The sequence below is a fragment of the Emydura macquarii genome, unplaced genomic scaffold (genome assembly GCF_026122565.2).
Source record: "Emydura macquarii macquarii isolate MOO-44397 ecotype Brisbane River unplaced genomic scaffold, CSIRO-AGI_Emac_v2 contig_2676, whole genome shotgun sequence".
Taxonomy (NCBI): domain Eukaryota; kingdom Metazoa; phylum Chordata; order Testudines; family Chelidae; genus Emydura; species Emydura macquarii.
In genome coordinates, this window is record NW_027132813.1 from 27,148,440 (window position 1) to 27,170,961 (window position 22,522).

Consider the following 22,522-nt stretch of genomic DNA (forward strand, 5'->3'; position numbering starts at 1 on the left):
CACAGATTGGTACCGGTGTAAGTCAGGTCTACTAAACATTGTCTTTTTTTATGGACGATTTGACTGTTGAGGATAGAATTTTTAAAACTCTGTGACCACCCCGCCCCCGTTTTTTACAACAAGGCATAACATCCCATCAACATGTGCCTCTCTATTACACTGTAACAGTTTAGAGGTCTGATTTAAGAAATCTTCAGCAGGCAGGTTATCCCTATTTCTTCTCACTGAAAACAAAAGTTTGGTTTAAATTATGACCCTCTAAACGTAGCTGAATGTATTCGTCAGGGGCTAGCCTACCATTAACGTCATCGAGAACTAACTGCATCCCCCTGTGTACGGCTTCAATGACCTGCTCAGCTGAATTAATTCACTCAAGATTGACAAAACAAAATTCCTCACAATACATTGAACCCCTAAATCTAGGTAATTCCTGTTGCTAGCTTCTCACCCGTTCCATATACACATTAGGGTGGGGATCAGAATCTGCATTTTCGGGGTTATTTGGTGGTTCCTCTATGGGACCATCAGGTGCGTCTTCTACGTCAGACGCCATTTGAGAGTCAGACTCCAAAGGGCCACCGTAAGGGCCATCAGTCAGAGTCTAGGTGAGAGTCACCACCGCCCTGCAGGTCAGATTCCGCGTCCCCATTCTCAGACACGCCAGTTTGACTATCTCCACTAGGGGGCATCTCTTGGTTTTGTTTTTTTTCTCCTCATGGCCTCTTTAGTCTTTTTAAAAATTTTTACAACAACCCTGGCCTGTAACTTTTTGGCAGCCACCCATTTATCCCTCAAAGGCCATCACCCTTTTTGTTTACACCTCAGCTGTTTACCCTGGAGGATGCCCCTTTTACCCAGGCACCTTTTCCATGACTAGTCATGCCTGCTCAGAGCCACACTCTGGAAAACTGAAGTATTTTTCAAAATCATCCACAAGAGCTTTTGCATATTGGAAGTACTTTCCAGTCATCCTTTCTTTCAGAACTTCTGAGGATACAGCACCCATCATCTTTCTGAATGAAGCATCATATTTTTCCCAATTTTTTTTAGAATACCGAAACACTGTGCCGAGCTTATTGAGGTGGGAGAATAGTTTATAATAATTTTCAGATACTTCTTAAGGACTAGATAACTCAGCATCGCAGGAGCTTTCAGTCCTTGTTTTTTTTTATTCACAACCCCTGAAGCACATGCTCTGAGTCCGAATGTGTGTTTTCGCTCACAGTTCTCTCAGGGCTTTGTGTGGTGTCAACCACTGAGGAACTGGACTTGTGTTTGCGTTGGTGCTTTTTACCAGTCTTTTGTTTTGTCCTTGGGTTTGACGTATCTGAATTTTGGACTGTCCTGATGCATTGTCTGGGCTCTTCTGCTGTTTTGTGCTGGCGTTGTTAAAGGTTTCTGAGCAGATTTCTAGTTCTTTGGCGATTCTGCTGGAGGTGTCCCTGGATCTCTGACTACAGCAATGTTAGGAGCACTGTCCTTGCCTGATTAGGAAAACAGAGATGTTCCAATTTAGCGTCAAATAAAACATTTTACAAAATTCACCAAAACCACGAAACTTAACTTTACAATATTTCTCACCCACACCTATGTATCTGCTTAAAATATAAACCCACTCTCACGCTGGCATTCCAATCATGCAAATCCTCCAGTGGGTTCGGTAATTTTTTGCTCCCCTGCCTGCAGCAACTCCCCTGCTGCCTCTTCCTCTCTGGCCCCTGTACTCCTGACACCCCCAGTGCCTGTGGCCTCCCTTTCACTGCCCCCCCTTTTTAGTTGACCCCCCCCTGCACACTGCACTCCCCTCTATTGGCTTAGCTCCTGCCTCCCCCCCCCCCCCCACATGCAGCCGGAGGAGCCGGACTTCCATCTTCGGGCTGGTGAGTGCATTGCCCCTGCACCCCCGCCTGGCTTAGGCCCCCAGTTTTCCGCGTACTGGTACCCTCCTCCCCTGCTTTCAGCCTAGCGGGGAGGAGCGGTTGCTATCCCCTCCCCATGCACTGAGCCAGCTGCACGACTTGTGGCCGGTCCTCTTCCAAACCGTGCCGAGGGCCCATCTTTACACGCTCGTACTCCAAACCCTTCACTTCCTAGCCCTTGTGTCTCGCCTTGACACAAAGTGGCGGGACCTGTTACCACCTGTGGAGGGCGAGGACCCCTGGTGGGCCAGTCTGTACTCCACCCTGACCCCACGGTCCACCGGGGACATCAGCTGGCGGCTCCTTCATGGAGCCATGAGCATGGGCGTGTATTTGGCACTGTTCACCACTCGCCCCGATACCTGCCCCTATTGCGGTGTGAGGGAGAGCCTCGCGCACATTTATCTTGAGTGGGCCAGGCTGCAGTCCCTGTTCCAGCTCCTCCAGAACCTCCTGCTGAGGTTCTGGCTGCACTTCTTTCCGCACCTGTTCATTTATGCACACCCCATCCATGGCCCCACGAAGTCGCGGGACCTCCTCATCAACCTCCTACTGGCCCTGGCCAAATTGGCTATCTACAAGACCAGGGAGAGGAGGTTGGCAGGGAGGGCGGTCTGCGACTATGGGGTCTACTTCTGATCCCTTGTTCACTCGCGTATCTGGGCAGAGTTCTTCTGGGCAGTGTCCACTGGCTCCCTCAACACCTTCCGGGAGCAGTGGGCGCTGTCTGGGGCTCTCTGTTCGGTGTCCCCTTCTGGCGCCCTTCGTTTAAACCTGTGACCCTCACGTCCCTTCCTGTTTTTTCATTAGTTGTCCCAAGCACTCAGTTGCGTTCCAGGCTCAGTGGCTCCTCCCCTTAGGCTGGGGGAGGGGCCTTTAGCAGTGGACGGGCACTTCTTGGTTTGCAAACAGACTGAAGGAAGGGATCAATCTCAGCATGCTGAGATATGCAATCTTCAGCTGTGTTTCCTAAACTCCATGTCTGATACACAATGGTGACACAGTATTTACATAGTATCTGCGCAAGATCCCATAGGATTTCCCATCAGGTGACATGCATTCATCTCTTCCCACAAAGTGTTTGTGTACCAGTGCCCTCTCCTGAATGGAAAACCAGATCTGCTAAGTCTATGTGATCATGTCATCCTCAATTGGCAGGAGGCCACAGAAAATATAATAAGCCCACATACTATTTACAAGAAAGAATGTCCGGTGGGTTACCACTGGCTTTTTATATTAACATAACTTCCGAACTTGAGACCCCCCTAAAAGGGCCTGATTTTTCAGAGGATGCGGGGACTCAGCACATTCTGAAAATCAAGTCTCTTTTTAAGGTATCTCAATTTAAGCACCCAAAAATCATAGATGTTTTTGAAAATCTTGGCATTATTAAGAAGGAATGTATCACCTGAAATTGGTGAAGTGGAACTGTACATGAATGTTGCAAAGCCAGGCACACACAAGTTAGGAAAAGCCAGAATTTAAGGTTACCTTTGCAACCTTAATTCAGCCCCCTTATGTATATGCATTATGATACAGTTTAGTTACATGGACACATACTACTTTCCACATGAAGGGATGCAAGCCAAACTAGGGAAAGAACAGGTTAAAGAATATTTAGGTAAGTTTAGATGTATTCAAGTTGGCAGGGCCTGATTAAATGTATCCTAGGATACTTAAGGAACTAGCTGCAGCTATCACAACACTATTAGCAATTATCTTTGAGAACTCATGGAGAACAGGTGAGGTCCCAGAGAACTGGAGAAGGGCAAACAGAGTACCTGTCTTTAAAAAGGAGAACAAAGAGGACCTGGGGACTTATAGATCAGTCAGACTAACTTAAATACCCGGAAAGATAATAGAACAAATTATCAAACAATCATTTTGTAACCATCTAGAGGATAATAGGGTTATAAGGAATAGCCAGCATGGATTTGTCAAGAACAAATCATGCCAAACCAACCTAATTTCCTTCTTGACAGGGTTACTGGCCTAGTGGATGGTGAGGGAGCAGTAGATATAATATATCTTGATTTTAATAAGGCTTTTAACACAGCCCCACATGACAGTCTCATAAACAAACTAGGGAAATGTGGTCTAGATGAAATTACTATAAGGTGAATGCACAGCTGGTTGAAAGAGTAGCTATCAGCAGTTTCCTGTCAAAATGGGAGGATGTATCTAGTGGAGTCCAACAGAGGTCATACCTGGGTCCATTATTAGTCAATATTTTCATTAGTGACTTGGATAATGGAGTGGAGAATATGCTTATAAAATTTGTGGATGACACCAAGCTGGGAGAGGTTGCTGGCACTTTGGAGGGCAGGATCAGAACTCAAAATGACCTGGACAAATTGGAGACTTGTTCTGAAATCAACAAGATGAAATTCAATGAGGAGCAGTGCAAAGTAATACACTTGGGAAGAAAAAAAAAATGAAATGCACAACTACAAAATGGAACTGACAAGGTGGTAGTACTGCTAAAAAGGTTGTGGGGGTTATAGTGGAAGACAAATTGAATATGAGTCAACAATGTGATGCAGTTGCAAAAAGGCTAATGGCACTGTGGGATGTATTAACAGGAGTGTCATATGAAGGTAATTGACCTGCTGTACTTGGCACTGGTGAGACCTCAGCTGACATCCTATGTCCAGTTTTGGGTGCCACACTTTAGAAAATATATGGACAAATTGGGGGTAGTCCAGAGGAGAGGGACAAAAATGATAAAAGGTTTAGAAAACTTGACCTTTGAAGAAAGGTTAGAAAAACTGGGCATGTTTAGTCCTGAGAAAAAGAAGATTGAGTGGCAGATTTGACAACAGTCTTCAAATATGGTGAGGACTGTTATAGAGAGAATGGGGATTAGTTGCTCTCCATGTGCAGGGAGGAGAAGAAATAATGGGCTTAAACTGCAGCAAGGGAGATTGAGGTTAGATATCTGGAAAAACTTTCTGACTATATGGATGGTTGAGCTTCCAAGGGAGGTTGTGGAATCCCCTCCATTGGAGGATTTTAAGAACAGGTTGGTCTGTCAGGGATGGTCTAGGTTTACTTGATCCTGCCTCAGCGCAGAGGGCTGGACTTGATGATTTCTTGAGGGCCTTTCTAGCCCTATATTTCTATGATCCCTACCTCATTCAGTGGCATCTATCTACCTCATGGATTGTCATGAAATTAATTACTGTAGCTACAGGCCATGATTCACTCCCATGTGCACAATGAAATGTAATTTACATTACCACCTTTTTTGCCTGCAGAGGCAGCTGCACTTGGGGATGATTTCACCAGTCAAGAAGGGCAAGCCACATTGGACACCACTCTCTTCCAGCAATTACACTAAGGAAGCAGCTTTCTATTCTAGCCACAGCTCCAAAGGGGTCCCATTGGCAGGGGCTCCCAAGATTATGTGCTGAATCAGCACATATTCTGGGTTATGGGCCCAACCCCACTCCCTGGGCTTCACCAGCTGGCTGTGCTCTGGCGGAGCAGAGACTGGAGATGGGATATAGACATCATAAGCAAACTCGGGCCAGACTTGCGGGCAGTGCACTGCAACCTGGTTTCCACAAAGGAGAATAAATCTGACCCAGTGTTTGTAAAATGCCTTGAATGTGTAATGTCCTCTGTGAAAAGATAAAGTACAATAGAACCTGAGTTACAAACACCAGAATTAGGAACTGACCAGTCAACCACACCCCTCATTTGCAACCAGAAGTACACAATTAGGCAACTGCAGAGAGAGAAAAATAAAAAGCAAATACAATACAGTACTGTATTAAACATAAACTACTAAAAAAATAAAAGGAAAGCAGCATTATTCTTCTGCATAGTAGTGTTTCAAAGCTCTCAAGTTAATGTTCAGTTGTAAACTTTTGAAAGAAAAAACGTTTTGTTCAGAGTTATGAACATTTCAGAGTTACGAACAGCCTCCATTCCCAAGGTGTTCTATAAAATGTTACATTTGTTAGCAACACTGTCTTAATTACATTACGTTTTAAAATGGCAGTATTTAATACATTTTGGGTCATATATTACACTGCCCTCTGTCTTCATGCAAAACTGCCATGAAGTTTAGTGAGAGTTCTGTGCGCAAATGGGGGATATTTAAGTATATATGGCTTATGGGTACATACGGGTAATGGGAAGGAGAAAAAAAGGTCACTATTCAGAAATCTCATCTTTTTGAAGCATGATTTTTCTTAGCTGTCCTTACAATGCAAATTCACTCGGTGTATGGAATTTTTGTGATGATGAAATCCATACATATTTGGCTTAATAAATAATAGACAACCTTGCATCACAAAAGATTCCAAAGCTCTTCTGTATACTATATACTTACAACACTACTGATACATAGCGTGATCTCTAGCGTGGAGGGCAGACAACAAGAACAAATAATACTGCATGAAAGGGGGACTGATGCTAAGACAAAGATTTGGCCAAAAACACTAGGATAGATCCCTAAACCTTACAAAATGGGATCTTTAATGTCCATGCAAAGCAAACAAGATCTTGGAATTTGATAGATCTTCTAAAAGATCTCCAGCATAGTTACATCCCCCAGAGTTAGAGGCGCTCACCGTATCTACCTTGGTTAAATTGATCCAATCATATTTCAACTAAGGGGTTCCAGAGCCAAAGAATTCCAAGCCTGGTGCTTAGGCTATCCTGCTGCACATTTATTTTAATGGATGACATTATCCTGACAGTACAACAATGCAAGTTGCTTTGATATCCCTTTAAATACATTTACAAAAATAGATCCACTAAACATTGAAGGTTAGTTACTGGAAGCCAAATTTCAATTCAGATCAGATTTTTACAATCCAGTTATAAAATCCAAAAAAGTGAAGGTTGCATAATGGAAACATTAAGGGACCCTTGACTATAATAGGAATAGTAAGGTGATGCTGTAATAATAGCTGATATTTTTCTGAGTCAATCATTCTAATTTACATACTGCAAAGAATAGAATTTTGTGTGTCACGTATACCATCTAGTGGTTATATTGCATATGACAAAACTACTGAGCTGGTAGAATTCATTCAGAATTCTTTTTTTTTACTTTTGCCATTTTTCTGTTTGTGAACCAATCCTAATTTCTTTTAATGTACTTGTTGGAAATCATTCAGTGCAGAGTTTGGACACAATGTTTAGACTGCAGGGGACTAACAAACAGAATAATAAACTCATGGTGTGAATAATTGTTCATTGTAAAATTCATGAAAATATTGGGATTTGTGAATGTTTTCATGATTATTCGATCACTGTCTGAATGCTCTTGACCAATTAACAAAAACCTCAAAGAGAGCAGCAAATTGAACTTGGAGGGGGATGGATTCTCTAATGAATTTACAATTCAACCAATGTTACCTATAATTACCTGCATATGGAATTTGCTGGTCTGTGTGTGGTGGCAAGTAATGGAGTCCACCTGCAGACTATGATGATAGAAAAATGAGTGAGTTCTTTCTGATATTAACAAAACCCTTGCAACTAGAGGGAAGGTTTCCTGTTTGAAACTGTAGAGACTGCCGCTTTAGTTATCGGAGTTGAATGAAGATATCCCATTTCATGCTTGTGCAGTGTGATGTGCAGATTCAGTCTTTAATTCCAGGTGCTTGATTCTGATCCCCTTGCTCGTATTATGTAGTGTTTTACCCCATGAGTAATTCCATTGCTTTCTGTAGGACTAAGCATGGAGTAAGGTATTACTCAACATGAGTAAGAAGATCAGAATCTGGAACCTCAGACTCTCTTTTAAACAACAAACTATCTGAATAATCCTTCCCTCCCTCCCCCCCAGGAAAACTGGCTCCTGGGAACTTCCACTCTATGGTTTGGATTTTCAGAAGGTGCATGGTCGTGTGCTGGAAAAATTCCTTCCTAACTGGAACAGAAAGAAGGTGAGGATTTCAATCTGGATTCTAGGAAAAAGTGGAAGGAACCCTAGGAATTAGTGGAGAGGACCCCTCTTGAGCAAGTAAACACTGACACACTGAGATAAAAAGTGAAAATAAACTAGATGTTTAAAGAAATTGAGTTTGAATAATCCAGGGCGTTGTTAGTAATATTGTAATGTTGTGAAGAATATTTCTTAAACAAATAAGGGCTATTACTCTTCATTTTTTACTGAAATAGCCTCTTTGAAGTTTAATACTATAATTTCTGCCCTTTATCTCTATTATGCAAATTTTTTATTAGCATTACAGAAGAACCTGAATGCCTTAATCAAGATTGGGGCTGCATTTTACTAGGTGCTGTACAAATTTATAATGCAAGACAGTCGCCTCGCCAAAGAATTTACACTCTATATTGACAAGACAAGCAGAGGAAGGCAGAAAAGAAATGTTATTGTTTCCATTTTACAGATTGGGAACTGCAGTACAGAGAGATTAAGTCCAAAATCACACATGAAGTTTGTGGCAAATTCTCCACATACATCTGAATTTCCTGAGTCCCAGTCTAGTGTGTTAACCAGGAGGGCTTTGTGCTGAATTCTTGGAAAAAGTGTGAAGGTACATAGCTCTTCTTGGGTCTCTAAACTTCCCCTTTCTTTGGGGAGAAAGATCAGTGCTGGGAACCATGTTTGGTTTGGTGCTTTGATCTACCTTGCCTTAGTATTGGTCTTGGTATTCAGTAGCAGAGAAGTAATTGCTGCTAAGCTGGTCTTTGGTTAGCTGTGGCTTTTGGTGTGTCAAGCTTCTTACTAGTACTGGTTTTGGGAGTCACTTCATGGTTGATAGGCTGCTGATGGACAGGGAAGTGGAAGGTCCTGTCTTAGAGGTCAATCCCTGGTCTTTTGGTTCCAAAGAACTGACAGACTCCCTCACAAGAAATAAATTCAGCCAAATGTCCCTGAATTTTCTCACTCTTTAGAATAGTTGATAGAGCAAGTCAGGCATATGGCACTTTAAGACAAAATTAATGAGCTATGATTGTTTGTCAGGGGGACGATGCACTCACAAGACGGGTGGGATTTGAGGCCTGAATTTTTTTAAATCTCCTGCTGTAGCGGTTGTGGCGCAAAGTGCTAGGAGAATTTTTTTTCCAGAATAAATTTAAGGAAAAGATTTAAAAAGGGAATGGGAGGGGAAGGAGGGAGAATTTGTAGGGAATTAACCCAACTAACTACATTCAGAGAAAACCACAGCCTGATTTTGTATCACTGTTACAGATGATACAAGGAAACTGAGGGATGGTTGTGGCTTTCCTGCTCTTTATGCTTTTGGATGCAGGGATGCACAGGGGCACACAAGGTACAGGTGTGATCCTATGTTCACTGCTGTTCAAAGATTTTTATCATGGGTATGTAGAGCAGTATATACACAGAAATATTCCAAGAAGAATCAGTTTAGTTTGTGAAATGAAAACATCTCTTCCAGCTGCTGTAACAAAGCTGTGCATGCACTCTGCAATGCTCTAGCTTGGGAAACACATGGCCTAAGGACTATCCTGCGTTAGACTTAGGCCTGGAAGTATTAGATTTCATCATACAAACTGACAGAAAAAATGTCAATGATCATTAAAGTTTACAGACAGGCAAAGAAAGAAAAATGCTACTTGAGAATTTGTTTGATTTAAGGATATTTACTTGTATATTTTGACATGAGTTTTTCCACTGTTACACTTTAGCTTTTTGAACCTCAACATCCCTCATTAAATGTCTGACACCCCCAACAGTTTCCTGCAACTGTGAAAATTTAAATTGATAAAAATTGCACAAAATGCTTAAACCCTATTTTGAACTGAAAATTTAAATAAAAAAAAAGTTTTAAACATTGAAATTTTACAAAAATAAAAAAAACTGAATTCTGCCAAGCCTCGTTATACTATCACCATCTCTACCAGAGACTTTTGAGACCCCAGGCAAATCAATGGCTTGTTAACACCCTATCAAGAAAAATAGATTTGGGCCTTATTTAGACTGCAGGCTGTACAAAACCATCTATTTAAAATATTTATATGTATGTATTACTTTAGAAATATCAAAGCTACCAGTACATTATTTTAGGGCGGTCTTTTGGATTTGAGCTTTCACAGCCATTTATTGAAAGGGCTAGGAAGTTGACTATTTAGCAAAGACAGCTTTCCTTCCAGCTGTCTTTTAAAGCAGTTGAATTAAATGCGTTAAAACAGGTTTAAGCAGGCTGTATAAAGAACACTCTGGCTTTGTTAATGAAGTTTCACTTGCGTGAAATTTGCTATCAATGGGCTGGTTTTCCAGGAAAACCAGGGTATAGATCTGAATTCCTAATATAACAAGCAAAGACTAGAAAAACAAAATTTCTTTGCCTCCTTTATACATCATAAAGTAAGAGGCCGTAAACTTAATTTTCCTTTTGAGGTCAATTTAAAAGGGTTTATATAACTCCTACTCTCATTCATAAGAATCTTTGTAAAGTGATTGTCCATGCTATCTACACCCATCTTACTCTATGGCTTTTGTGGTATGTACTATCCAGTAAAAAGTGCAAGTTGACACTCAGCAGACAGTTGTTCAATTTGAAGTTTTAGATTTACAGATTACCTTCACAACACAGGTCTTTTGTCAGGCTCTGGTCATTGCTGTTGTTGAAGATCCTCTGATTTAGAATCATAGACTATTAGGGTTCAAAGGGACCTGATGAGGTCATCTAATCCAACCCCTGCTCAAAGCAGGACCAACCCCAACTAAACCATCTTAGCCAGGTTTTAAGATTTTTTTTTTTTTTTTTTTTTTTTTTAAAAACAAAGCAGCACCTAACACCAGTGTTTTGAAGCATGAGACTAGAGCCACTATAACTCCAGTGTTCAAGGTTCCAAAGACTATTAGGCAAGTAATAGCTACTCCATTTATGTACAATCATTTAACTGTAGTGACTGCTTTGAACATTAAAGACTGTTCTGTGTCATGCTGTAGTTTAACACGCCCCTGAGGTGTGGATGGAAAGGCCTTTCTTTTAAAACTTGGGTTTTTTCCCCTTGTTTATATTTTTTAAAATGAAGCTCAACATAGCCAGGGTAAAATGTGCACAGGAATATAAACACAATATTTCAGGAAGAACAGACTGATATTTAAGGAATATTTGCTATTGTGACACTCACTAATGCTGTCAAATAATTATTTTAATGAGCGAAGAGGGACATAGCCCTAGACTATTTTTTTAACCAAGATGTTTTTTACCATATTTGGTTAGGTACAAGGGTAACAAGGCTAGGCAGCTGGTATGCTAGCACCACTATTATGCTGATCAATATTGCCTCATTGTTTCCTTGCACTTCCCCCTTCTTGCCTTATACTTAAACTCCTTGGGGCAGAAAACATCTTTTTCCTATGTTGTACAACACCTGCTCCACAATTAGGGATCCTAGGCACCACAGTAATACAAATAGCAGCAGCAAGTAAGTTTGACTTGTACAATGGGTGGAATTTTTTCCCCTGAAGAATTTTAAATGGAATGCATATTTGTATTTTTATCCAAATTGCATAAGTTTCAAAAATTTTATTGCTTGTATATCCAGCATAAGCCATTATAAATCTGTCAAAATACGAGATATTACAAGAATATTGGATACTTAGTTTTCATTGCACAAACATTTAAACACAGGAAACTTTACAAATGCATTTTTTCCTCATATAAGAATAGTTTTATACAGAAAATATTTTACAGAAATGTGCTCGCATTTAGATTTTGTCATGAACCTGATGGCTTGATGTACTAAGATTAAGCTACACTTAAGACTGTCAAAAAATAGCAGCAGCACATCACTTCTTTACTTAAATCTGTTTGACTTGAGTCTTGTTGAACCAAAACACTGAAAATATTCCTACCACTTTTGTAAGCAGATAATTCAAGTATCTTAAACTATTCAAAGTGTTAGTAATGAAATACTTTGTTTTTTCCTAAAAATAACACCATAATTTAAGTGTCAAGGTACATCAATATAAACCTTAACAAGGCAGCTTCTTACTATTGTGCTGGCTAATACTATAACATAGGAGCAGTACACGGTCTAGAACAAGACTGAACAGAAGTATCGTATTAAACGACAGTTTGATAACATGAACTTCAAAATGAGTTTTCAGACACTACTGTATTCTATTAAACGCTATGCAGCGTTAAATGTAATAAAAAATACTTATGTTTTCTTAAAAAAGAAGATTCACTGTAGAGAAAAATCCAGTAAAGTACTACTTATAGAAAAACCTGACCTCCAGGAGGAAATTGAAAAATATAAATGGGTATGCCAGAAAATATTAAAAATATATTTAGTTTTTCAGAGAACTGAACTCCAATATGATATCATTTAAAGTTCAAGCACAAACCACATTCAATCTTGTTTTATTTTACAATTTTTGTGTTTCAAACTTTTGTACTTGTATACAAGTTCTATTTTTGGTAAGTTCTATGTTTAATGTGGAGTTAGAATTTTTCTTGTAAAGGAACACTATAGTGACATGTTCACATTTTCTTTCTTTCCAGGCATTTTATAATTAGGGCTCTTAAATGATGGCGGAAAATATAATCTACTTTCTCACTATCCTTATACTAAATGTAAAATAGCTTACCAACTGGAACTGAAGCATATGTAATTAGTGTTTTTTCATATTAGTACTTGAAGATTGATATAGCTAGTTACTTTTAGTCAAGTGCAACTCCATCACTTCTGAATTATGTAGTCTTCTTTCCTAACTAATACACACATTTCAACCTAAAGAAGAATTAGAGTGGAATAAGAACATTTTTTTTACCATGAATACTGCAGCACAGAGGGTGGTTTGTACAACTAGTTTATAATAGACAGTAATAAATCACATTATACTGGGTCACATTTGCATATAACTAGAAGAAATTTTAAAAAATAAAACTTATTCCAGTGATTTTGCAAACTCAGCATAGTCAATGTATCCATCATTATTTTTGTCGTCATCTCGTAAGACATCATCAATTAGACTAATTAGCTCTTCTTCTTTCATTGCCTGGGAGTGTTCACCACCTTCCTACAAGAAAGAGATTAGTTACAGTAGTTTCTCTCAATCAGTGGGTTGCAGGAATGTCACAATGCCTTGGAAGCTGTATTACAATCTAAAGTGAAGAAAAACTAGCTCCCTCACTTCATGCACACTCTTACCTTTCAAGGTCAAATATTCTCTATCAGTCTCTTAAAACAAGTTCACATGTTACATAGGCTTATCGATATCAAATACTTTTATAGTAGATGTAAGGGGGTTGTGAAAATAGTGGACTTCAAATAAGGAGTTGACAACCCGTTGAGGAACAGAGACTATAACAAAGGAGCATGTTCAGAGCAGCACTGAAACATTCTTGCCACAGAGTTGGTAATGCCCCTTTCCACCCAGGCTGTCCTCTCCTCTGCACACTCATAATGAATGCTCTTCCAGGCCACATCCACCCTAGCAGGCCACGAAGTTTAAGCTAAGACAGAATCTTTCTGGAGCACTGATTGCAAAGTTACAAGATAAGGTTTAATTAGTTCTTTTGTAAAGCAAAAGAAGATTGACATTATGGAAAATTTGACTACACAAAAAAAAAAAAATACATGTTCTAACTGGAACTACTTTTGAGAACTCATTGTTCGGAAGAGCCATATGGGCTGTTGTAAACACTGCTCACCTCTTTATGTACATGTGATATAGCAGTGGCAAGTTCTAATCCATCAAGCAAATTATTGCCATCATAATCATGCATTTTGAAGTAATGAAGCTGCAACTCCTGTGGGGACATCTCAGATTCTGGTTTGTCAATTACACCTTCTAAATGTTCCATGATGTGGCTGAAAATAGAAAATAATGCCAGCTAGTTAATATTTAAAGGCCTGTTTATATTCAACTGTCTTTGATCAGGGAAACAGTCCACAACACTTCGGGTGAGATTCTGTGTTGAGTCTCTTAGAGATGTGGCACTTGAGAACTTGAAGCCCAGGGCAGAGAAGTGTACAGTGGTTTTAAGGCACCCTTGTGCCCTCCTGATGCTGGTATGCTACAGCGACTGGAGAGGTCTCTGGCATAATTTAGACAGTGCTATCTGTTTGACTGTCTTCCACAGCCAGGGAGCCTGTGCTGGGTGAGTTCTCTGCCCATCTCCCATCAGCTATGGAGCTTTTATGATGCTCTGGCTCTTCCATCCATGTAAAGAGGACAGAGGATGAGAATCTCACCCTGTAGGTGTTTATAATGCACACTTCTCCCCAAAATGTTTTCCGTGGCCAGTATATACAGGGAAGAACAGAGTTTAAAGGTAGTTTTGGCTAAGAGTTTCTCCATACAGTGTAGACTGGGCTATCAGGCGCCTTGAGTCCCACTGTATACTGGAATTTCACATTCAAAGTGAATCACCGAGTAATACAAGTTTACATTAACAGAATGCAAAATACATACTCTTTGTCTTGTACTAGGTTCTTATCCAGGCGAATATTTGCTTGATGATTCTCCTCTGCATGTTTCTCAGCTACAGAGGAGATCAGGAGTGCAGAGACCAGGCAGAATAGCAAATATATCCTAAACATCCCTGTGGCTATCATGATCTCCTAGCAAGAGGGAAATATATACATTAATATACATGGAAAAATACATTGCATTGAAAATTTTGCATTTTATTGAATGAACCTAATGGGTATATAAAATCCCCATTAAATTGTAGGATACAAGTATATTTTTCATTAATACCACTTAAAAAGCACACTTCATGAATGGCTATAAATATGGGTGTTTTGTCAAGCACTTTCCCCAGCATAAAATAGAAGGGCTGCTACCAAGAATTTCTTCAACATCTCTCCAACCACCAACTAAAAATCTGTGATAATTCTCAGAAGCTACATTTTCAGGTTGTGAATGGGCAGCTGCTAATCTCTGTAGAGGCCAAAGCCACAACAATGACTTGTGAATCTGTAAAGGTTTTCTAGTCAAATAGCCATAGCAACTTCACCTAGACGCATTTTACAGTATTTTCTTAAAATCTCAACCTGTGGATCTTCATAGGCTGACTAGGGGTACGTTTTCACTGACGGCGGCATACTCACCGCTGTCAGATCCATATACCCAGATCGATTGAGCGGTGAGTGAAGACTCGCTCAATCGATCCGGAAGATGACTTGTTAAAACCACCCCCTCAAGTAGCGCAGTGCAATGAGAACGCCGCATTGAAGAGTTACTCCCGTCGACTGCCACTGAATTTGAAGGTCTTTGTCTCCTTTCTTAGGTTTGAACAAGAGTGCTGCATGGCATCATGAACACTACTGGCAATGCTTAACACAAAAAAACACAACAAAGCAGCACTGGAAAGGCTTAGAAATGCCAGTTTAAAACTAGGACAGCTATACAAACAGAATTTTTTAAAACTAATAAAATTAAGATAGTCAAATCTAAGTTTTATTAAGCTGTATTAATGAATCTTATTAACTGAAAGTACATTATAAAAGTATTTAGAGTTCACACACTGTGGTCTTTAATTTGTTTAAATTCTTTTGTGGCTCTGTTCAATGACAAAGTGGCTATTCTGAAAGTGTAGTGCCATTCCCCAAATTCTAGGGTGATGTTTCTGGTACTTTACCATGAGATAGAAGTAATTAGTGTACCAAGTTTTATACACCATTTAAAACACTTTTTCATGAGGAAGAAACATTTATCATTAAAATAATTTCATGACAGATAACTAATGGAATTTAATGTAGTGAAATCAAAAGTGCTCATATACATTCTGCCACTTAAAGCAATTCACTCTAAGAAGAACTAAGACAAAAGTTACAAAGATGTACACTACCAGAAACTTCCCTGAAATGTCAGTGCTTGTAACAAAGCAGGCCTAAAATAGAAGTACAAAGTGATACGCACTCCTTAAGAAAAAGAAATCCTGACTATATTCACCTGTTTGCCATTACTATTTGGTTGTCAGAAGGTTTGCTATCACTTTGAGCTGCAGTAGCACGATACTTAGCATGTTCCAGAGATGCTAATACTAAGGGCAACTTTCACAACTCTATGGCCTACTGCCAGGCTGCTACACAGAGTTTACATAACTTTGGAATATATCAAATATTTCTTCGCAGTTCCTCTCAGCCATCTTCTTGGTCTTGGATAACAGACCAAACAGTAAGAGAACAAGACACCTTTTCATCAGGACACTAACATAATCATCATATTTGTTCATTGAATCGTGCATTGAACCCTTTTGTTTAGAACAAATCCTACAAACTTAAGATTGCAATTCACTAACTGGTTTGGTGCACTTCTTTAACTCGTATAGTGTACCTACTGTATCTGGTATACACCAGTGGTGCCACATGTACAACAGCATTCTGAAAGAATATTGACACGTAAAATATCATAGCAGCAAATCAGTTGTGTTTGGACTGAAAAAGTTACAGGTGAGAGGCAAAATTGTCAGAAGCTTTGTCTAGATGAAAAAGTTGCACTAGTTTAACTTCAAATTGTTTTAAAACAAAGATTTAGTTAAACTGTTAAAAAGCAATTGACAAATTGTGGATTGAGTGATTAATTTCATTTTTTGCTTCAGCAGTTTCTAAGGGCTTGCCTACATGAGAAAATTGCACCAGTATTACAGAAGGTGTGAAATTAAACTGTTACACTGGTGTAAACTATTATTTAGGTATAAGTATGAGTGGCTTATTTCTGTTTCACTTCCTTCACTCAGGAGCAGTTTAACTGAAGTAAGTCATTCTTGTATTGAAATAAGTGTGTCCACAAAGCCTTTTACAGGGGTCTAACTACACTGATTTAAAAACGTACAAAATCACCTTCAGCTAAACACGACCAACTTTTGTTTAGACAAGAATTAAGATCCAGGAATGCCTGAGTGCTATTATTAGCTCGGATACTGATTTACCCCATGACATATGGCAACTCACAAACTCTCTGCCTTAGTTTCTCCATCTGTAAACGGAGGATAAAAAGAGGACCACATTTTCTGCAGATATAACAAACAACTCCACTGCTTTCGATTCACTTACAGCAGCAGAGACTGGGACACAGGATCCTGAACTTCAGCGACTGCTAGCTTGTAAGGGAGATGCCACTTTAAACATTTTAGTTTAACATGTACTGACAGCCAGCCGTTCATCTTAATGAGCTGAAGCTTTTAAAAAACAAAACTGCCCCCTCCCCAGCCAGCCTCACCACGATTGACAAACGAGCAGCACGGAAAGTGACCAGGAGGCATGTGAACACTGAGCAATGACTGCAGGATTATTCATTCATTTCAGATAACGGCGTCCGCGGTCAGGGTCAAAAAAACAAACAAACAAACAAAAAAAGGCAGCGCCTCGGTACGTTTCCATCTACGTGTTACTCTAGCCCCGCTCCTGCCACCCCCCAAACCTCTCGGCCCTGAGGCCTCACCCAACAGCAGGGCTGCCTTCAGTCCCCGTCCCCCCCGGGGCAGGGGACAGAACACGGGCCTGGCGCATGAGCCGGCCCCCCCAGTCACTCCCGGCTCTGCCACGGCCGCGCCACCCGAGGCGACTCACTTGGGCTGCCTCCCTCGCCGCCCCCCGCCCCGCCATGGCACCGGCCCGCCCGAGGGGGGGTGTGTGTGGGGGGGGAGGGGGGGCAAGCACCCAGCGCGGGAGACCGGACGGCCAGGGACGGTTCCCAGCCGCCGCTGAGACCGCCCGCCCCCGGCCCGCCACAAACTCATCGCACCCAGTCTCAGCCCGGCCGCAGGTCGGTCGGTCGGTCCCCGCCCCTGAGCGCTGTGGCGGCGGCGGCGGCTGCTCCTCCTCCTCCTCCAGCCCCCCCCAACCCCGCCGGGCGTGACTCCCCGCGATGCCGAGCCTGGCCCCGCACTCACCGGCTGCCGGCAGCTCCTACAACGTCCCTCCAGCGGCGGGGCAGTGGCAGGTGCGAACGCGATTGGGTCAGGTCGGCCACCATCGCCAGGTTCACCTTTGACCCGACGCACGCTCGCGTTCTGCCCCGCCCCCTCCTGCCCATTGGCTTCCCCTGGCTCAGGCGAGGGGGACCCCGCGGCTCCTGGAAATTCCACGTGTAACGAAAACAAAGGAACAGGTGCAGGGAGGCGGAGGGGGGGAGGGGTCAGGTGCTCCGCGTGCCACGCCCCCTCCTCTGTGCCCCGCCCCCTCCGTGACTCCACCCCTCTCGCCATTTCCCACTGGGACTCCGCCTCCCTCGGGGTCACGCGGGCTCCTCCCCTCTCCGCACCTCCCCTTCGCGTCAAGTCGGGGGCGGGGTCTTGTGGGAGTCCCGTGCCCTGGGCAGCGCCCTGTGCTGAACGCTCTGGGGCCCTGCTGCCGGGTGGGCTGATTTGGAGACACCCTCCCCAAAAGCGAGTCCCCGGCCTGCCTGGCCTAGTGTCACCGGTGCAGGGGCTGCCTGAGTCTGCAGAGAGCCTGGAGCCAGAGTGGTAGGAGCCCAGCTCTGCGCCCCCTGTGGTTACCCCGGTGCACATGAGTTGGGGAGGGGTGTTGCTGTGCGAGCCCGGCCGCAACCTGCCATAGCTTGAGAAATTCCATCGAAAAGCCCGTAACAAGTTGGAAAACCGTTCACAGGGTTTGTTCCTTTTTTGTAGGCGGGCTCTGCTCCGAAACTGTCGCAGTGCTGGGCAAGGCACTTGGAAAGGAGAGGGGTGACTGCCTGCATTGGGGGAGCGTGGTCATGTACGTCCCAGCCCCAAGAAGGGGGTACCAAGTCTGCGGAGCCCTGCCATACCCAGCATGGCATCTACTGCCATATTTTGAACATCCCAGCAATCTTCTGAGTGGGACAGCTGATCCTGTCACAACAAATGGGTGGAGCTTGGTTTGTGGATAGAGATTGGCAGAGCCCTCCCTAGGGTACGGCGAATTGGGGCAACTGCCCGAGGCTCTGCACTTTGGGGGACCCCGCGCTTAATACCAGGCCCGGGCGAGAGGTGGGCTGCCGCCACCTGCCTTCCGGCTATGTGCTGGGACGATTTGCCCTGGGCCCCCTAGGAATGGCTCTGGCGGCTGGATAACCACTATTTTGCGGCTTTTTTTTAACTCTAGTGTGCATTTTTTTCCTCACACACACTGTGTGGGGGAGGGCATGTTTTCTTAATGTCATTTTTATGTCCTCTCCCTTCACGTTACAGCTGATGGTTGTGTTTATCATGTCTCTGGAGCACTCTAATTTGACTGCTTCAGATGTGATCCCTAGTGTTCTTTGTTTTCTTATATCAGTATCTTAATATTGTTTATATGCATCATCACATTCTCTCATCTCCCTTGTGTTCCCTTTTGTCTACATTATACCGGTTCACTCCCTGTTTCTTCTAGGAACCTTGACACTCAAGAAATCTGTTCAATCTTTTTGCTTGTGTAAGCATTCATCACATTGTTTTCTGTTATTTATTAGACCAGTTTTATTGACCAGTTTTATTTATGAGCTATATACGGTAATGAGGGAGAGACTAGATTGAAAGTATAGCTGTCAAGCTGTCTGCAGTGACTCAAGAGCATGAGTGCCAACCTCAGGGCAGACTGTTAGGAAACAGGGCCCAAACCCCAAATTGGTTTTGAGTTCTGTACTTAGATTTCACCAACCAATTATCAAGTGTAAACTCCTCAGACACTATAACAGCCTTAACATGGAGTCACAGACAGTCCCCAGGTACTCCGATTTGCATCACAGCAATATCCAGTTACTCCCAGTCCCAAGGAATCAGTCACTTACCCTAGGTCAGCTGCACTTTAGTTCTCGTACCAAAGACAACGCTTGTAGCCAATCCTATAATAGACTATCTAAAGATGGGAAATAAGATAATTATTTCCTAGCATGTAAATATACATACATAAATGAGTTACAATTTTAAATTTCCAAAGTACTAGAAGCTTCTGTGATAAGCAAGCTGTATATGCCTTTTAGGGCTAACCCAGACTAAGCACTGGGGAATCTTTTGTTTATGTCTAGTAATCCTTGTCCCCCAGAGTACAAGCAGCATATAGATACCGTTTCACTGTGTTAGGGGGTTTTAGTCCCTTTTCCCACCTACCCCTGCTTTGAGCTGCAAACTCAGCTGATGGGAGCAATTCACTTGCAAGACTCGTCTTCATGTGTTGGGGCGGGAGAGAGTAAACAACAAAGTCTTTTGTCCTCTTTAATGTTCCACTCTAGTCCGTCTGTTGTCAATGGACCTTCCTTGTCGGCCAGAACTAACACCTTCTGTAGGAGATCAGCACTTTACACTAGTTAATGTCTCTCTCCTGGCTGGTGAGCTAGAGGCTTACAATGCAAATGCTGAAATATTACCTTATAATGTGGGATACGTATGTTATAACTGAGATTAATGCATGCAGGAACTTATAAGCATCGCATAAAGTGTAAAAACTAAACACATTCTTAGAACTCCAGTATCTGTTTTAATAATACTTACAGATAGGTGAGTCAGACTGATTTCAACTATGCATATGTCAGTGTTCAGTGGAGACACGGGGACTCTGATATGACCTGGTACTTGGTCTACCAGCATCACAATAGCACCATCACTGACTCTTGATGAACTTGTGCTTGACAGTAATGTTCCTTAATTTTGGAAAAACCACTGAAATTAGTTTGCCTGGGAATGACAGTGTAAATCTGGATGATCATTAAGATTACCTAGTCATGGATGAACACTCGGAGGGTTAGAGATTAGATATGGATGCTTATTCAAACATAGGCTCTGCCAGACTTGCTACCCTAAGTTTTTGTAAACCATTTAAACATTCAATGCAACATTCTCTGTGTCTGAAAAAAACCTTACCTAGTACATATGTAGGAATCTCAGAAGGCATTAGAAAGAAAGTACATTTCATTTTGTGTGCCTGGAGATGTTCCACACCATAGGTATTTCCTTCTTTGTTCTGCAAGATTGTGAAGATTCTGGGTTCGAAAAACGACATACTATTTTGTTTCCTTTGGTTCATCACAATTTATGAAACCAGTGAGTTCCTTTAGGGATCTCTATATAATATTTTGTGGCCAGCAATATCTTCTAGAAAATATCTCTGTCCAATCTGTTCCTTCTATCCATTCTCATTCTTCATCTCTTTCCCCCCCATTGTTACATTGTCTAACGGTTCTTATGGTTAAACTTTTCATTACGAGATACATTACTGGTGCTTCCTGTTTTCAAGTTAATAACCACTTCCTGAGTGAAATAGATCTCAGAGTTTAAGATTTTTTAGTCCTGGCCACACACATTACTGGGAGAACAGAAAGTACTCATTATTACATTGAAGTAGTTGATCAACAAATACAGTGGATTTTAAATGTTTGGTTTTAACTGACAGAAAAGCTGTAACAGCCAAAAAAGATTAGTGGGTAAAATGAGAAATTGAGGCAGCCATGTTTGTTGTGGGGATAGTTCTGGGGTGTGTAAAAAATCTGGGTTCAAACTGAAAACTTTACAATTGATTCATGATAACCGCTAAAATTCACCATCTATAGGCCCATGTGGCCATGTCAACTTACTGGGTGAAGTGCTAGCCCCACTGAAGTCACTTGGAGTTTTGCCATTGACTTCAATGTGACCAACCTTTCACCCACAATTTTAATTGAGTTAATATGCATTTCTCTATAGTAACATTAACTAGAAAACGCTTCATATTTGCTAGGCAATAAAATATCTGGGCTAATAAGTTTAGACCAGAATCTGTCATGGAAAAAACCCTGAATGGGAAATGTACTTGTGAAACACCATAGAATTCATTGTTGTGCATTTTCCTCACATTTCCTTGTTTGTATGGGGATAACAACATTACATAAAATATATATGTGCCTTTTAGCGGGGGTGAAGGGGAGACATGTTCCAGGCCAGCATGAATCAGGGATCCATGCTAAACAGTGGTCACAACCAGGTCTTAAATTCTCTCAGTCTATTTCCTGGAGCCCCGGGGCTTTGGGCTTCTGCCTCATGGGGTATGCCAGGGCTCGGGGCCTCTGCCCTGTGAGGCACACCAGGGCTTGGGGCTTCAACCTCATGGGAGGCAGTGGGCTCCTGTGGATTTGAAAATATTTACCAGAGCTCTGCTTTGAACAGCTCTAGCTGAATTTAAGCCCTGTCCACAACCCTATGGATTTCCAACCAGACATGCAAAACAGGTGACCCACCCATATTCTAATGTCTCTCCTCTCTCTTGTTAGCATGGCAGTCTCTCGTGTTGTGTTGCATAGCTGTTTCCACTGTGGCTATGCTCTCCAGTCCATTTCCCCGGGGAGTTAATTCTAGTCTGATCGACAGTAACTTCTTTGGCCTTTTTTCTCATGGATTTCTTAGTTCCTGTTTTAGGGAAGCCTGCCCTGTATAGCAGCTGCTCCTTGCTTCTTCCCCTCAGCCCTACTTCCAGGGAAGCCCCAACCATGTATTGCATGGAGGGACTCCTGTGGATTGCAGGAGAGTTGAACTGGCCTCATAGAAGCTGCTTGCTTCCACACGTGTGTGTGAGAGAGAGAGAGAAATATAGAGAGAGAAATGGAGATTATCACCTTGTCCCCAGGAAGCACAATCCAGTTATTACCTAAATACAACAGTATTTGTCATGTCCTTTAACTGGAGTCTCCAACTGGCATATTTTTGTGATTTTTTTTCATTTTCCAACAATTTAATTTCTATCTATGTTTTTAT

At 42.0% G+C, this 22,522-nt stretch overlaps 1 protein-coding gene and 1 long non-coding RNA gene across 2 annotated transcripts in view; one reads left to right on the top strand and one right to left on the bottom strand.

The window, feature by feature from the left end:
• LOC137164544 (uncharacterized) overlaps nt 1–7,935 on the top strand; it is a 56,379-nt gene extending 48,444 nt beyond the window's left edge. Inside the window, exon 3 of the long non-coding RNA XR_010923092.1 lies at nt 7,726–7,935. This is a non-coding gene — a long non-coding RNA (uncharacterized lncRNA). The remainder of the gene's footprint in view (nt 1–7,725) is intronic.
• A 3,454-nt stretch (nt 7,936–11,389) lies between these two features.
• Nucleotides 11,390–17,824, bottom strand: MCFD2 (multiple coagulation factor deficiency 2, ER cargo receptor complex subunit). The gene is made up of 4 exons (XM_067565097.1): nt 17,729–17,824; nt 14,302–14,450; nt 13,538–13,697; nt 11,390–12,903 (listed from the first exon to the last, which is right to left on the bottom strand). The coding sequence occupies exons 2-4, from the start codon at nt 14,442–14,444 to the stop codon at nt 12,772–12,774; spliced, it is 435 nt and encodes a 144-aa protein (XP_067421198.1). The 5' UTR covers nt 14,445–14,450; nt 17,729–17,824; the 3' UTR covers nt 11,390–12,771.
• Between the last annotated feature and the right edge of the window lie 4,698 nt (nt 17,825–22,522).